This window comes from Benincasa hispida, chromosome 1 (assembly GCF_009727055.1).
Source record: "Benincasa hispida cultivar B227 chromosome 1, ASM972705v1, whole genome shotgun sequence".
Lineage (NCBI taxonomy): Eukaryota > Viridiplantae > Streptophyta > Magnoliopsida > Cucurbitales > Cucurbitaceae > Benincasa > Benincasa hispida.
This window is the reverse complement of record NC_052349.1, coordinates 45,067,577-45,085,410: the sequence shown is the minus strand read 5'-3', so window position 1 is coordinate 45,085,410 and position 17,834 is coordinate 45,067,577. Positions and strand designations below refer to the sequence as shown.

At 35.3% G+C, this 17,834-nt stretch overlaps 1 protein-coding gene across 5 annotated transcripts in view; it reads right to left on the bottom strand.

The window, feature by feature from the left end:
- LOC120073339 (histone-lysine N-methyltransferase, H3 lysine-9 specific SUVH4) overlaps positions 1-1,391 on the bottom strand; it is a 48,403-nt gene extending 47,012 nt beyond the window's left edge. For 4 of the 5 annotated variants that reach the window (XM_039026135.1, XM_039026152.1, XM_039026126.1 and 1 more), the window contains exons 1-3: positions 1,197-1,391; positions 431-1,021; positions 249-314 (exon numbers count right to left, since the gene is read on the bottom strand). In XM_039026135.1, the coding sequence (XP_038882063.1) occupies positions 249-314; positions 431-1,021; positions 1,197-1,391 (852 nt within the window). Of the gene's footprint in view, positions 1-248; positions 315-430; positions 1,022-1,117 lie in introns of all 5 variants that reach the window. The other variant, XM_039026159.1, reaches the window with a different exon arrangement.
- Between the last annotated feature and the right edge of the window lie 16,443 nt (positions 1,392-17,834).

Here is a 17,834-nt window from a genome sequence, read left to right as displayed (position 1 = left end):
AATCAAATATTAATGCTGTACATAGTATTGGTGCTTTGATTTTATTTGATGTGTACACAGTATCGGTTCTTTGATTTTCTTTGATGCGACTAGTAATTCGAGATGATAGAATTTGGAGGCAGCCATTTATTCAGTCTGATATAGATATCTTTTGTTGTCAAATGGACAAACAATTCTTACCGTAGGACACTCAGAGAAAGACTAAGATTGAATTTCATGAATGATAGAAGGGCGACACAGAAGCCTACCTTAGATTTTGACTTTTTGGAAGCTTTTTCAGCTACTTCAGCTTTTTTGCACCTCTTTTCCTCTTCCTTTTGGTTTAGATAAACATACAATAACCAAAAGTTAGCTGACTATAAACATCAATATGCAAAGATTTCAAAATAACTTCAGGCAAAGTAATATTTCCGGTTTCCCCACGACGAACCTGTACAAAATGAAGATAGTACTTGTTGAACAACCTGAGAGTCTCCTTCACCTTGACATGGTCACTCTTCTCAACCATATTACCCGGACCAACATCGTCGCCAGTTCTACTCTTTTCTGGCGCACACACTTCCATCGGCTTACTCGCATCACCGTCTTTAGATTTAATGACGTCATTGGATACCGGAACAACGACGGCCTTATCTTCCACCACCTCGCCCTTACCTTCCCCCACCTCATCCTTGACGCTCGAAGCATTACGCTTACGTTTTACCTGGCTTTTCGTCTTCTTCCTTTTGCTCCCACTGTCTGGTTCATCAAGGAGCTCTGCTCTTTGCCGCACTAGAAGTTCCTTTTCAGCAGCTTGCTTTATCTGAATTCTAGCACTCGTCCTCCTCGCGGGAGAAGGAGATGGCATCTCCGCATCTCCCCCCGGTGGGGCAGCAGCTTTAGCATTCTTTTTCCCATGCGTAGCTACTTTAGAGCGTTTGGGCTTCTCCTCGGGAGTTACTGGAGAATGCAGCTCTCCATTGGCAGCAGAACGTAGTACCCGCGACTTGACAACCATGTTTGAGCTCAAAAAATCATAAATCTGCGGGAATACACAACACGAATGGCTGAATAAAGGTAAAAGAATAGGAAAAAGAAAAGAAAGACGACATTAAAGAGGAAAGAAGTAGGAGAATACGCAAAGGGAAGAGTTGAATGGAAGAAGATGGGAGCGTATGAAGGGGAAGAAGAAAGGATTTTAGGGATTTAAGGAGTACTGGAAGAAGAAATGGCGCGAGCAGTTGGGTAGTGGGGTTGAAAAGGGAGTGAGGGTATTCATTGCATTTGTAGTTAGAGGCGCAGCGCCCCCGATGGATGTACGGACAGTGATCTGTGATTGGTAAATGGGGGAGTTTGGCGCTGCATTTTGTGTGCCAAAATTCTGCGATTCCCGCTTCCCATTTTTTGATCATCTCCCTNAGAGAAAGCCGGTCCACACTCAAACCTTTGGACCACGATCTGAACCGCTACACATTTTCGAACCCATTTAATTCTTCAACTTTATTCATATATGTATATTTTTTGTTTTAAACAGGTCGTTTCGGTAAACTGATAAATTGTGACTGTTTTTTTTTTTTTTTTTCCAAGTATTTTGGACATATTTTTTCCATTTTATTCAATTTTATCTATATTTAGTTTTTAGCTTTTTCTATGAGCTTTTTGGATTAAAATAATAATGATGAATTCATGAGGATTTTTTTTTTACCTGGAGTGGACCTGTCACATCATTGTGGATATATGTGGAGACATACTCATGACTTAGGGACTTAGCCATCTAATAGAATCCTTGATTGTTGAATAAGAAGTGATAGGATTTTGTATGAGACAGTCAATGTGCTCCTAATAAGACAAGTTGGGTTGTATGAGAATAAACTCTTGTTGAAGCTCAAGGGGGCATTTTGGGCAAAGACTATGCTAAGACCATAAGAACCACCTTGAGTATATACTATTTTATAATTTTCAATTAGCTACAGTTAATACTATTTTGAAACCCTATTTGCTACAATATTTACTATTTGCTACGGTTTTTACATTTTACATTCATTTTTTTTATTTGCTACAGTATTTGTTATTTCCTCCTCAAACTAAAACAGTTTACACCTCAAACACATACTATTATAATCCAACCTAAAATAATACACAAACTATTATAATTCAACTATAATAACCTATGACTATAATAACTCCTTGCCCCAAACCCTTCCCAAGAGTTTGACATATTATACCAAAGTCCCACGTTGAAAAAATCATGGGTATATAGAAAACCACAAGAGCATATATCCAATGAGAAGAGTATCATATCATTATAGAGATATACGAAGGATCCATATCCAATAAATTAACACGAAAGTAACAATGTAGGTATAATCCTTCATGGCATGATATTGGACTAAGTTTTTCTTAACCAATACAATTAGAGTATGATTCATCTAGTTCCCTATTGAATCATGTGATCCCTTGTAACATTTAGGAACCTCGAGCTTAGAGTTTGAGTGTTGTGAGATATAGTATAGATGGCACGAGTGAGCAACAACAACACGAAAGTCCTTGCCTTTGGGTGTTTCTGTTCCACACTTGTCCAACATGCTCATAAACTCTCATGACCTCTTTTTTTTCTGTTTCACCAAAAGATCTCGTACCAATCACTTCAAAATCACTTTCAAATACGCTCTTAATTATTAAACAAATATTTTTCATTGTATGAAAAAACATGCTTTTTTTATAACACGTTATGGTGGAAAATTCAGGTATTTTGGTCAAGAGTATATGTTGAAATTAGCATGAAAATCTATTTAAATGTTTAAAAACTGAACACAAACTTAGAGTGTATTTTGTTTAACGTTTCAAGTATTTAATTTTAAAAATATCATTTTAGAAAAAATTGGCGTGTTTGATTTAACTGCTCAAAGTATATTTTAAAGGAAGATTGTTTTAAATGGTAAAACTGCTGAAAATAGTTTCAAATATAGTAAAATATCATTGTTGATAGACCGCGATAGACATATCTATCGCGGTCTATGACTGATAGATAATAATATTTTGCTATATTTATAAATAAATTGACTTATTTTCTTTATTTGAAAATAGTCATATTTGTTTATTAAAAGAGTTTTAAAATAATTTTAAAAAAATATCTATTCGGTATTCAATCCAACAAATCTTTTATATTGAATAACTAAACTCCTAAATTTAAAACCGAACGTGCCCTTACCCCAAACCTACGGACAATTGAAGCAAATTTAAGATGCAACATAACATCAATCCATTATGAAATGTCAAATTTCATTTAAAATTAGAACATATTGAAAAACTCCAAGCTATGTGAAGATCCTACCTTATGAATGACAGCGGTTGTTCTTGATCCGATGATAATTTCGTGGCAATAAGGAATTTTTCTCTAAATTACTTGAGTAGTAGCATGGCAAGTATGTGGGTGGGAGGAGAGAATTTTTGTACATATATTCAACTCCAACAAAATTGAGAGAATTTTTTAGAAAGAAAAATGACAGCGGAAAACAGGAAAAGTCAATTTGAAGAAATGTTATATTTATAGACTAATTTGTGACCGTTTGAATAGTCATGTCCTTTTTTCAACATGGTTAACCATGAAAAGATGCATATGTTCATAAAAGAACCCAACTTGTGGAATTAAAAGGATGCAACTCTTAACAAAGAGTCACATATAATTTATTCCAATAAATTCCCAATAAATAGTAAGTTGACAAATCAAGATTAAAGATAAAAGAAAACGTTTAGTATTTCTCAATGAAGAACTTGCATCAAGATAAGTAGTAAAAACTTTGAACTTTCTCTATTGCACATTGATGAAGTTTACTTGGTTAATCGATGGACTTGATACCTTGAATTGTCAATCATTTTAGAGTAAACCAGGTCACTAGAAGTCACGCAGTTTTTCATTATGATAGAGTTTACCCTCATAATCTGTGTTCATTTTGACTGTAAACACTATATGGTCTCATGAGTATTTTAGAAATGATCCATTCACACTCACATTTGTAATCTCTATAAAGAGCATCGTATATGCTATTTCCACAAATAACCATTTAACCACTTGTAGAAACTATTAAAAGCACAATGCTTACCTAAGACCACAATTGCCCTCTCACATCATCCTTAAAATGGGTGAGAGATCAAAATTTTAATGCAATAATTGAGTTGTCCAGAGATCGATCTGTCTGTTAAACATAACTTAGAATCCTAAGTTGGGTTATCTCTATGGTTAACTTTAAAGAAACGGTATCACGTGTCTAAAATGGGGGAGGAGATTTGAAAAAGGTCTATTTCTTAACATATTCTTAAAAAAAAAAGCCTAAATTTTGAAATAAGGGTGTTGCCATTGGGGTAGTTGCAAGGTGTTATGCCCAAATTGTCCTTTTAAGTACCCTGTATCCCATTTACCATCTCCCATTAGGAACGAAATTTGTTGATGTATAAAGATATATTTAAGAAAAAAACTACCAACTATATACAAACATTTGATTATCTATTATTCCAGGGATTTCGATTATTTTCTAAATGATGCATATAATATCGGGCATACTTTTATCAAAATAAACTAAAAATATTTTATAAGGAAACTCCAATATATGATATAATTATTATAATATATTTGATATATTATATTATTTAGTATCTGTCTCTTATACACATCTAGATGTGTATAAGAGACAGTATTAATTGTATGTATTGGATTAATATGATTAAATTTAATATACATGTAATTTATATTAAAAGTCATTGGTGAGTGAAAGGAAACTATAGGTTATATTGTATATGATACATTATTAAAATTATAGGTTATATGTTATATTTGATATAACATATAGTTTAATATATATTATATGATAAGGTAGTTATCATATGAATATATATTAAATTATTTATTAAATAAATAAATAAATTTATTTTATGTTATTTTATTTTCGTCCGAGGGAATTTCACGTGAAGATTAGATCTTCAAAAGTTAGGGTTCTAAACCTTTCTTCTTTTTCTTTTTATTTGTTCTAACATGCTTTATTTTATTTGTTAGATGCGTAATTTTGTTTATGTTTGTTATAAATTTAATGTTCTGTGAAATTTGAAAAAATTGAGACAATCTGCTTCTGCTAAATGGCCTTAATTGGATCATTCAATTGGTATCAGAGCAATTGATTTTGATCTTAATTTTTCCTATTTTTCCAGAATCATTTTTACCATTCATGGTGAGATTTAAGCAATTTGTCAAATTTTCATGTGATGATTGTTTTTTTATGGTTTTTTGAAATTATTGGATAATTTCGGGATTGACACTGTTGATTATTGCTTTGAATTTACTTTTTGGTATATAAAGATTTTTTGGGCATATTTTTGCAATAGAATCTGTAACTATTAAGTCCTTGAGTCGTTCGTGTGTTTTCCGTGCCGGTCTAGAGAAAATGGGACCAAATTCGGCGGAGAAACGGTGGAGAACGCGATTATACAATAGGGACTATACCGCAGCATTGCAACGCTTCGAGGCAGAAAGAACCAACCAACTTTAGTCCGGTTCGGTTCGTGACTCACTTGATTCTATCAGTTTGAGCGATTCGGGTCCGGTTCGAAGGCTGGATGGTTCGGTTTGAGTGGTTCAAGACTTGGTTCACTTGTTTTTTAACTAGTTGATAATTATTCTTGCAATAGTTAGTTTCTTTGGTTAATTAAATTAATATAAGAGTTATATTAATTTAATTAATTTGTTTAGTATCCAATCCTGGTCCAATAATTTTTTGTTTATTAATTATGCATTTGATGTATGATATATATACATGCATATTGTATGTCATATGGTATTAAATCCCACCATAGGTTATGCATTTAATATCGTGCATCATTTATATGGTTGAATATACGTATGGATGTATGTTAGAGTTTATTTTATTACCATATTATATAATTGTTATATATGTTAGTAATGAAATGGAATTGCATGAAGCATATAACCATTTTAGGGTAATTTATAATTGTTAATATTACCCAAGTATGCTTAACATGCAATGTATGTTTTTATTTATTTCATTGGTTTATAATTAAATGAAATTAGAAATTAAATCAATAATTCAGAATTGCATGCAAACCTTAAGTTAAGATCATATTTTAAAATTGTTTTAAAACATGATTCAGATAGACCTAAGATCACTTTTCTATGAGATTAGAATTCTAAGTTTAATCTTTTAATCGATTTAGGCTATAAGGGATCTTTTGTCTAAGGCTAGTTTTGTCTACGCTGGTATATTTACGTTGACGGAAATGTAACACCCCTACTTGGGAACTTACCTGGAAAGGTGAATTATATTGATTTGTTACAAGCATGCAATGTTTGATTAAAATTTGTTAAGGTGTTTAATAGACCTTAATCAAAATTGTTTAACTATCCAAAGGCAAGTGTTGATTTTAGTAAATTAAACATTCACTTAATTAAATTAGTAGCTGAAATTTCCTAAGTTAATTAACCTAGATAAAACACTCAGTGGGAGGAAAATGGGGTATATGATACTTCATTTTTCCTCTTCACATTTCTCCCTAAAAATTCACACCATGATATTTATACTCGGCCTCAAGGCACCTTGAGTGTCCCCCTACGGATGACATTTGTATAGATCAATATCAAGGTGAATAGAGAGAGTGTTTATAGTAAGTGGGAGGGGATGTGTGACAACACACTCTCAGTCTCTTTCACTAGTTTGAAGTAAAGTTTCATGCATGACCTCGTGACACCTTGAGTGTCTACCTAAAGGGTAGCATTTTTACATGACGCTTTATTCAAACTCCATAAATGGATAGGGTTACTTTAGTATCATGTCCCAATCGGTTTTTCCCTACGGTTGGCTCATTGGGGTGAAACTTTAGAATCTAAAATGAGGGTTTATACTTACAAGAAACGTTAAGCGAGTTTAACAATTTTTGGATTGAACAATGGTGGCTGATAGTTACGGTAACAATGAGTTGTTCTATCTATTGGTTGAGATTGTCTCATTCCAGTGAATGGACACCTGATCACCCTACGGTGGCTTTTATCCTACCTCACTGAAACATCATTGCAAAATGATGTCATTTAGGGTACATTAGACTATTTTGCTAAAATTGATTGGTCTGTCTTAAGTAGTTTATTGCAAATAGACTAATATAAATAATTTATATGGTTTCGACAAACTTATTTCAATATGACTTTCGCAATGCTTAATTTACTTGCCACTGACAAATTAACAGGCGAAAATTACACTTCTTGGAAAAACACAGTCAATATAATCCTAATCATCGATGACCTCTGTTTTGTCCTAATGGAGGATTGTCCTCCCATTCTAGCTCTTTATGTTGCTCAAAATGTTCGAGAAGAATACGAGCAATGGACACGGGCAAACGAGAAGGCCCGAGTGTACATCTTGATAAGCCTTTTCGAAGTCTTGGCCAATAAGCATGATTCCATACTCACGGCTCATGAGATTATAGAGTCCTTAAGGGGAATGTTCGGACAACCATCCGCACAACTCAGGCATGATTCTCTCAAACACATCTTCAATACCCGTATGCAAGAAGGGGCATTTGTTCGATAACATGTTCTCAACATGATGATCCACTTCAATGTCGCAGAGATGAATGGGTTCACCATTCATGAAGCCAGTTAGATTAACTTCATTCAGGAATCTTTACCTGAAAGTTTCCTACAGTTTCGTAGCAATACTATTAACTACAATCTAACCACTTTGCTCAATGAGCTACAGACCTTCCAATCCTTGATAAAAACCAAGGAACATAAAGGTAAAGCAAATATTGCTTCATCCTCTAAGAAGTTCCACAGAGGTTCGACCTCTAGGACAAAGTCCGTGCCTTATTCTTCCGACACCAAAAAGTGGAAGAAGAAGAAAGGTGGAAAAGGGAAAGCAAACCTAAGTTACTGCCCAAAAGGGTAAGAAAGCCAAGGTTGCAAAGGGAATATGTTCCCATTGCAACCAAGAGGGTCATTAGAAGAGGAACTATCCCAAATACTAAGCAAAAAAGAAGAAAACCTAGTAAGGTAAATATGATTTGCTTGTTTTAGAATCTTATTTAGTGGAGAACGATGATTTCGGCCTGGATAATTGATTCGGACACCACTAACTATGTTTGTTCTTCATTTCATGGAATTAGTTCCTGGTGGCAACTAGAAGCTAGGGAGATGACGATGCAGGTTGAAATTGAGCACATCGTCTCAGCTGTGGCAGTGGGAGGTCTCTAATTACTTTACATAATAAATATATTTTGCAAGAAAATATACATATAGTTCCTGGTTTGAAGATGAACTTAATTTCTGTAAAGTTTTTATTAGAATGAAGTTATTGTATATATTTCTCTATAAATAAAGTGTTTATTTCAAAGAATATTGTCAATATTTGTTCTGCTGAACTGGAAAATAATCTTTATGTGCTAAGATCGTTAGCAACTACCTCCATAACACTGAAATATTTAAAACTACGGTAACTCAAAATAAAAGACTTAGAATTTCTTCTGGAGAAAATGCCCAACTTTGGCACATGAGATTAGGACACATCAATCTCAATAGGATTGAGAGGTTAGTGAAGAATGGACTTCTCAGCGAGTTAGAAGAAAATTCTTTATCAGTGTGTGAGTCATGCCTTGAAGGTGAAATGATTAAAAGATCTTTTACTGGAAAAGGTCACAGGCCAAAGGACCCTTAGAGCTAATACATTCAAACACAACAATGAATGTAAAACAAAGATGAGGGTTATTTCATCACCTTTACTGATGATTATTCAAGATGTGAGTATGTTTATTTAATGCAGCATAAGTCTGAATCATTTGAAAAGTTCAAAGAGTTCAAGGCAGAAGTTGAAAATACATTAAATAAAACAATTAAGACATTTTGATTTGATTGGGGTGGAGAGTTTTCGGATCTAACATTCCAGAACTATTTAATAGAGCATGGAATTATATCCTAACTCTTAGCATCTGGTACATTTCAGTAGAATGGTGTATCAGAAAGGAGAAATTGAACCCTGTTGGACATGGTTTGGTCTATGATGCGTTATGCTTCCTTACTTGATTCTTTTTGGGGTTTTGTAATACAGGTTGCAGTGTATATTTTGAATTGTGTTCCATCCAAAAGTGTTACAAGAACACCTTTGGAGTTATGGAATGGTCATAATGCTAGTTTACATCATTTCAAAATATGGGGTTGTCCAACATATTTTCTTAAGGTAAATCCTAAGAAACTGGAACCTCGTTCAAAATTGTGCCTATTTGTAGGCTACTCCAAAGGAACGAGAGGTGGTTTCTTCTTCGACTCTAAAGAAAATAAAGTGTTTGTGTCGACAAACGCTACTTTTATGGAAGAATACCACATAAAAGAGCCCAAGCCCCATAGAAAGGTTGTGTTGAATGAACTTTCCAAGAAATCTAATGAACCTTCAACAAGAGTTGTTGAAGAACCCAACACCTCAACAAGAGTTGTTGAAGTTGGATCATCTAGTAGGTCAAATCCACCTCAAGTGTTGAAGAAGCCTCGACACAGTGGGAGGGTTGCATACCCACCTGTCCGTTACATGGGTTTAACAAAAATTTTAGCTATGGTACCAGACGAAGATGTTGAGGATCCACTGTCTTACAAGAAGGCAATGAAGAATGTTGACAAAGATAAGTGGATCAAAACTTTGGATCTCGAAATGGAGTCTATGCACTTCAATTCGGTTTGGGATCTTGTAGATCTACTTGATGGGGTTAAACCTATAGGTTCCAAATGGATCTACAAGAGAAAACAGGGTGCTAATGGAAAGGTGCAAACCTTCAAGGCTAGATTAGTGGCAAAGGGTTATACCCAAGTTGAGGGAGTCGACTATGAGAAGGCTTTCTCACCTGTTGTCATGCTGAAGTCTATTTGATTCCTTTTGTCCATGTCTCATATTATATGTAAAACATGAACCCTACTTTCCCTTTTTAAATATGTTTTTTTGTGAGTTTAGTAAAGTAAAGGGGTTAAATATTTAAGTTACTTTGGAATTATGGGAAATGGTTAAAGGATAGGATTTGAAGAAGGAAAATGTTTAAGCATGGGAAACTTGGCTCTTGGGTACTTATTAAGCTAGCCTTGCAAAAATAAATTTTGGCTAAGTGTTGGTCGTAAAAATGGTGGCTAAGCATCACGTAAGCACAAGGCAGACATCAAGTAAATGCCATTGAGCATTGAATATGTGCGACTGAGGAAGGATCGTGCATCGAGTATGTGTGGCAGAGGAAGGATCGTGCATTGACATCGAGCATTGAGTATTGAGTGTTGCATGAGTGATCAGCTTTAAACCCTAATTAATCTAGACAGTTGGCTTAATTTTGGCCCTTAATCTCCACTAATGGGCGTGGTGGCTTAAGGAGATTTTATGCAGAAGGTTGGGCTGTGGTATAAAAAGAAAAAGGGAATTTAAAAGCTCGATTTGGACAATTCCTCTGGGAAAATCAAGAAATCTTGGTACCATTGGAAAGCTCTGTGAGTCTAGTTTCTAAAGTCGAGCCATTAGAAGGAAGTCTCACCGGAAGAAGGTCGGAGAAGGAAGGAAGTAGCGAAGGGTTTTGTTTTAGGGAAAATTCGAGCCATCAATGAAGAATTTAAGATCCAGGTCGAAGCACATGAAATTTGAAGCTAAAAATTTAAGGTAATATTGTTTATCACCATTATAAGTAAGTTTGTAGAAGGAACTTTTGCAAGATAAGATTTGGGGTTTGAGTTACATATTTTGGAAGTTAAACCTAGAAATTATTGAACAAGCAAACAGCTATGTGGATTAGGGCCATTGAGGAATATTTAAAGTCCCAGATTAAACCACGAGGAGTTTTACACTGATATTTTGAGATAACATTGTTAACACAATTCTGAGCATGATTGAAAAAGGAATTTTCTTAAAATGAGTTATGGATTTCGAGTTGTTGACATTAGAAATTGAATCTGAAATTTGTTGGACGCAGGCAATTACTTACTAAACATGAGTTTGACACCCTAGAAATCCTACTAAGTATTAGGTATGGGCATTAGAAAGGAGGCGACCATATGAAGTTTAAGCCCTTTTAAATTCAACTAAGTACTTGACGCTTTAAGGTAAGTTACGAACAATTGAAAGCGAAAGGAATAAATGTGAGCTTGGTTGAAAATAGTAGTCCCAAAAGGGAAACCAAGGTAGTAGCTAAATTATTATTCTTGTGTATTGGAGCAATGCCCATTGGAGAAGCCTACCAAGCCTAAAAAAACAAGCCTAAAGACTCGTGAGTGACTAAATGTCTTCAAAACTTTATATATTAAAAGTCATGCGTTCCAAATGAATTTCATGCTAAGGTTTATGTGTTTTCCAAGCAACTAAAGTTTATACATATGATATTTGAGATTGCATAGAATTTCTTAAGTATGACGTTTCAAGTTATTTAAGTAAGTTTTACTAGTTTTAGCGCATGTTAAGGCTTAATGTTAAGTATTGTAAAAGCTAAGTGTTTATATTTCATGAAACATGCATTTTGAAATGGGACAATGCATTTATAGTGAAATTTAGGTAAATGCTATGCTTAAAGCTTTATTTACACATGTTTTCTATGAATGGTACGATTCTAATAAGCCGGATGATGCTATGCTTAAAGCTTTATTTACACATGTTTTCTATGAATGGTACGATTCTAATAAGCCGGATGTCGAAGGTATAGAAGGTATCCGAGGAAGTACCTAAGATGTTGACGGTACTTAGTTATTACCACGTGCACGTAGGTAGTTTAGTATGAGAGGCCGAAGTATGGGTCTCCTGGCCACAGTTCATTATAATGGGACCGAAGTATGGATTTCATGGCCATGAATGGACATTGGGAGCTTGAGCTATGAATGCTTGTTCTCAACTAAGGTTTGTTAATATGTACAAAATATGATGTATGTTTAATGTATGTTTCTACGAAAGTTTCTTGAGTCCGATTTCAGCATGTCTACATGTTTAATATGTGTATGAAATGCGTGAGACGAGCTGTTTTTCTATAAGTCACTCGCTGGGCAACCAACTCACCATTTCTCAATGTTTTTCTTTTTTCCAGGTAGTGGTCAGATTCCCCGAGGTTGAACCTGTTGCTGCTTGCTACTCAAGACTCGACTAGGAAGGAGAAAGCTTAGGTTAAAGCTTGAAAATAATGTACACATGTTGTGAGAGGAGTCAAGGACTAGTGAATATGTTTTGGGACCCATTATATTTGTTCTTGTGTTTTTTTTGTTGGATGTATGTTTTGTTTGTCATTTCTGAGTTTGTAAACAAGTTGCTTTATCTGGTTCAAGTTATAGATTATTGTGCCGCTAAGTCATAATTGCATAACAAGGCTTTAAGCAGGTTATATAGGTAAGATAGGCAGTAAGTGCTGGCGAGTAGGTCGGTAACTACCGTCGTCACATCACCTTACAGGTTAAGAGGGTAAATTAGGAGGGGGTGTGACATTGTGACTATGAGATTTGGCAAATGGACGTCAAGACTACCTTTCTGAATGACAATCTTGAGGAGATCATTTATATAGAGTAGCCCGAAGGATTCATAACCCAAAGTCAAGAGCAAAAGGTTTGTAGGCTTAATCGGTCCATTTATGGACTAAAGTAAGCTTCTGGATCTCGGAACATAAGTTTGAAGATGTTGGGGTTAAATGCCCTAAAGTTTCGTGTCCTGTAGTTTATAAACAGTTTGTACGAACGCTTGTAATGTATAATATATGATATTTACTTCACTTCTTGATTTTGCTCATTTGGATGTTTTATTTGCTTTACCACAAACTAATAAACTAAAATCTCTGGTTGTCTTTATGTAACTTAAGTATGTATGTGGTGACATACAAGTGAATCATGTCTTAAGTGATAACTACAATGGTCTGTAGTATATGGATATAGGAGGGAAACCTTATCGTGGTAACACTACGGATGCGACCCGCTTTGTGGAATAGTTACAAGTGTTGTGATTTGTCACAGATGGTACTGATCTGATCATTCGTGTAGGGGACATGCGAGGGGGGTTTCCTATACAAAGAGTTTGTATAAGACCTGACCAGAAGTGTTAATGTCTCGTTATATTCACCATTCATGACAGAGACTTCACTTTACTAGGATGACCATAGGTAATATGACCTCAATCTTGAGTAAGTTGGGAACTCCTGCCATTGAGGGCAGTCCTTTGATTTACATGGGTGTGAGTGGCCAGGCTGCCGACTCAAACCTTCCACTTTGGGGATTCGTCTAATTTGGGAGCCGGAAACTCAGCTACACAAGATGGAATTCACTCATTCCCCAAAGTAGGGGCAGTAGATAGATAGCTCCCTTAAGAGCTGATCCCAAGACTTGAATGATGTGGTGCCACACACCATTTTATGGCCCGAGAGATGTTCACACATAGTTGGACTATGTTATATTGTTCATTAGAGGGATCAGTGGTACTTAAAGAGTGAGATGTAACTACAGGGGCAAGACGGTAAATTGGCCCAACTGTACTAACGAGCATCTGTGAAGGGTTATCGTACTCATGATTGGTTATATCCGATGGACACAAAAATATATCTATGGTAAAAAGAGTTCAGCTGTCGATCTTTAGTGGAATGCCTGGCAGTTAACGGATGGTGGATCTTGTGGCTAAAGAGTTTAGTCAGCTATTCACGTATCGTTGAAGCTTCGAGCCATAGGTCCATAAGGTCCATTTAGTAGTTTGGATACAAGTTGAGAATAAGTTTTTTAGTCAGTTTGAAATGTTTAAATTGACAAGAGGGAGTTCGATTATATATGATATAGTTGAACTGGTTAATTATATATTATATGATTGACTAAATGTATGAGATATATTATTTTAAAGGAAATTGGATATAAATATGATTTATGTCATGTAGAGGAGAAAACACTATAGTTGATATATGATATCAAACTATAGGTTATGAATATAATATGATTATATTTATTATTTTATTAATTGGACGGTTATGAGATAATTGGCCTGCGTTTTCTCTGAATTCGTGCATTATTGAGAAGTTCAATTCAGTTCTAGTAAGTAAAGAATAAAATGAAAATGGTTTTCATTTTGCAAGAGACACGCATAATTGCTCATGGTGTGATAAGCATCTGATCGCATAATGTTTGAGAGCCTATACGATAACGCTTACCATTCACTAGACGATCGCACACCTACACACCTTTTCCTAAACAATCGCTTACCTTTTCATAGACGATCTCTTAGCGCCTGAGCATAACTAAATGATCGTATAGATGATCGCTTAGCTTTTACTACACGATCGTGTACCACGCACTAAACGATCAAGCACCCGACTATACGATAGTCTTTCCATTCTCCCACGTGCTTGATCTTTTGTACACGACTACCTTTCCTCCTCACCTCTACCAAATCCGAACAAAAGCCCACCCTTTGGATTCTCACTCCAAGAATACTGAGGGCTCCAAGTGGTGGTGTCGTCCCCATTTGCTGTTGTTCGTGCAGAGCTGTTCGTGGTAGACGATTGGAGAGTATATAAACGATTACTTGCTGGTCTACTGAGAGCGAGAGGTCGTTTGTGAAGAGAGCGAGATTTCAAGTTAAGAAAAGTGTTCAACTGGTATGTTCTCTCGGTCTCTTGTTTTTATCCTTTAAGCATGTCAGTGATTTAGTGTTATCAATGTATATATGTATGTTTGAATATATATGTGAAAATTCTGTCACAATGAATTGGAAAGATCCACTTCCGCTCATAGGTACTCTTGTATAAGAGTTCCTTAAGAAGGATCTCTTTTTACATAAACATTTACAGTAAAGCATACAGATTATGCACTGTAACTTAAATTATAGCAGGCTTTTGAATAAAAAACAAGGTTTTAGAGATTATACCTCCGAAGAACCCTTCTTCAAGTAAATCTTCTGTACTGTCACGAACTCTCCTCGAGTAAACAGCAACAAAACTCGAACCAAAAAGAAGACACAACCACTTGGTTACCTTGGTATTCTCAGGGTGAGAACCTAGGAATAGTGGGCTCTGGTTATTTTGGTTAGAAGAGAGTTTGTGGTTTGGAGGAGGAAGACGATTGAAGGAAGAAACTTTCTATCGCATAGAAAAATGCTTCAATCGTTTAGGCGATGAGGCTATACTATAGTGTCTACTTTTTGTCGTGTAGAATCTTACAAAAAACGTGTAATAGTTTACTGGGAATAATAAAATCATATTTCATTTATTCCCTTTTCCATAATAAACCGCTTAACCTCTCACTAAGGTGGTTAGAGAGAAAAGAGGGATTAATTATCAAATAATTAATAATATAAAAAAATATGATAATCAACTTATCATATTGTATTTATAACCTGTAGTTTTAATATTACATCATATACATTATATAAGCTATAGTTCTTTTTCTCTATTTTATGACATTTAATATAAATCTTAAATTTTATTCAGAAAATATATTTGAATCAGAAAATATTACATCATATACATCATATTTATATTAAATTTTACAACTATTAATCTTATTCAGAAAATATATTTGAATCATATTCAAATATTTGTTCCTCCAATTAAATATTAATGTATCAAATACATTATATCAATTATATTATATATAATTGAATCAATTTAATTATATCATATATAATTAAATTCCCTCTTATTAATTTGAACAATTCAAATTAACCCAAAAACTTATTATCAACTAAATCATTTTAAGTTACAAGGGGACCTTATGGACATGTAGCTTGAAGCTCCAACTGTACGTGAATAAATAATTAAACTCTTTAATTACATTATCCACCATCCATTAACTGTTGGGCACTCCACTAAAGACCGATAACTGCATTCTTTGCACTACAAATATATTTCTATGTCCATTGGATATAACCAATCAACAGTAAGATGACCCTTCACAAATTGCACATAAGTACAATTGGGTCAAATTACCGTTTTACCCCTGCAATTACATTTAACTTCTTAAGTACCACCGATCCCTCTAATGAACAATAGATCATAGTCCCACTATGACTAAACCTCTCTCGGGCCAAGAGCGGGTGTGGCGTCATATTGCTTAAGACTCATAATCAACCCTTAAGGGAGCAATGTATCTACTTACCTCTGCTTCGGGGAAGAAGTGAATTCCATCTTGTGTAGCTGAGTTCCCAACTCTCCAATTAGACGAATTTTTAAAATGTAGGCTTGTTGAGTCGGCGATCTGGCCACTCTCATCCATACAAATCAAAGAACCGCCCTCATAGGTAGGAGTTCACAACTCACTCAGGATTAAGGTCATGTTACCTATGGTCATCCTAGTGAAATGAAAGTCTCTATTATGAATGGCGTTATGTAATGAGACTAAACATTTTATGGTCTGATCTTATACAAACTCCTTTATATAGAATATCCCCGCTCGCATGTCTAATACATAAATGATCAGGATCAGTTCATTTGTAGCACTTTACATTTGTAACACCTACAAAGCGGGCCATACTCGTAGTGTCACTAAGATAAGGTACCCAACCTTATCCATACACTACAGAACATTTAGGTTACTACTTAAACATGATTCACCTGTATGTCTCCACATGTTTAAGTTACAACGATAACCTGGGATGTTAGTTTATTGGTTTGTGGTTAATGCAACTAAAATATCATATATTTCATAGACAAAGTGAATAAAATACCAAGTACTATTAATCACATAAATGTTTGTTCATACAAAATTTACAAATTATAGAACTCTACGAGATTTAGGGCATCTACCCCAACAATCTCCAACTTGTCCTAAAGCTAGTAGGGTGTACAAGATAATCCAATTACAAGTACACAAAACAATTAACTAGGGCATAATACGCCCAGTACAAGATCTCCCACTTGCCCTAGTCCAACCGTGGTTTTTCCCATAAACCTATACTCTGCAAGTGACATTGTAGTTGTGAGGGCCTTCGTAAACGAATCAACAACGTTGTGCTTCAAAGCTATCTTCGTGACAATCACATCCCCTCGATGCATAATCTCTCGGATAAAATGCTATTTCTGTTCAATGTTATTGTCGTGTTTATGACTCCTAGGCTCACCAGAATTAGCCACGACGCCACTTATCACAATAAAGTGTGATGGGCTTTGACATGTCTAGAAAAACTTCCAGATCAGTAAGGAATTTCTTGAGTCAAACGACCTCCTTAGCAGCTTCACAAGCCATTACATACTCAGCCTCCATGGTGGAGTCCACGATGCACCCCTGCTTGGTGCTTCGCCATACTACAGCTCCTCCGTTAAGAGTGAACATTGATCCTGAAGTGGATTTCCGAGAATCCCTATGAGTTTGAAAATCAGAGTCTGTTTATCCTATAAGGATCAAATCCTTAGAACCATATACAAGCATGTAGTCCCTCGTTCTGCGTAGATATTTGAGGATGTTCTTAACGGCTGTCCAATGATCATATCCTGGATTAGACTGATATCTACTGACTATCCCCATTGCATAGCAGATGTCAGGTCTAGTACATAACATCACATACGTTAAATTGCCTACGACAGATGCAGAGAGGATCTGTCTCATTTCCTCAACCTCTTGAGGATTCTTAGGGCACTGTTTCTTAGACAATGTAACTCCATGCCTGAAAGGCAATAGGCTCTTCTTGGAGTTCTGCATCAAATACTTGATCAACATCTTGCCAATATACGATGCTTGAGATAGTGCTAGCATTTTGTTCTTTCGATCTCGAAAGATCTGAATACCAAGAACAAACTGAGTCTCTCTCAAATCTTTCATTTGGAATTAGGTTGGTAGCTAGTTTTTAAATGTCGTCAGTAAGCCTACATCATTCCCAATGAGTAGGATATCATCTACCTAC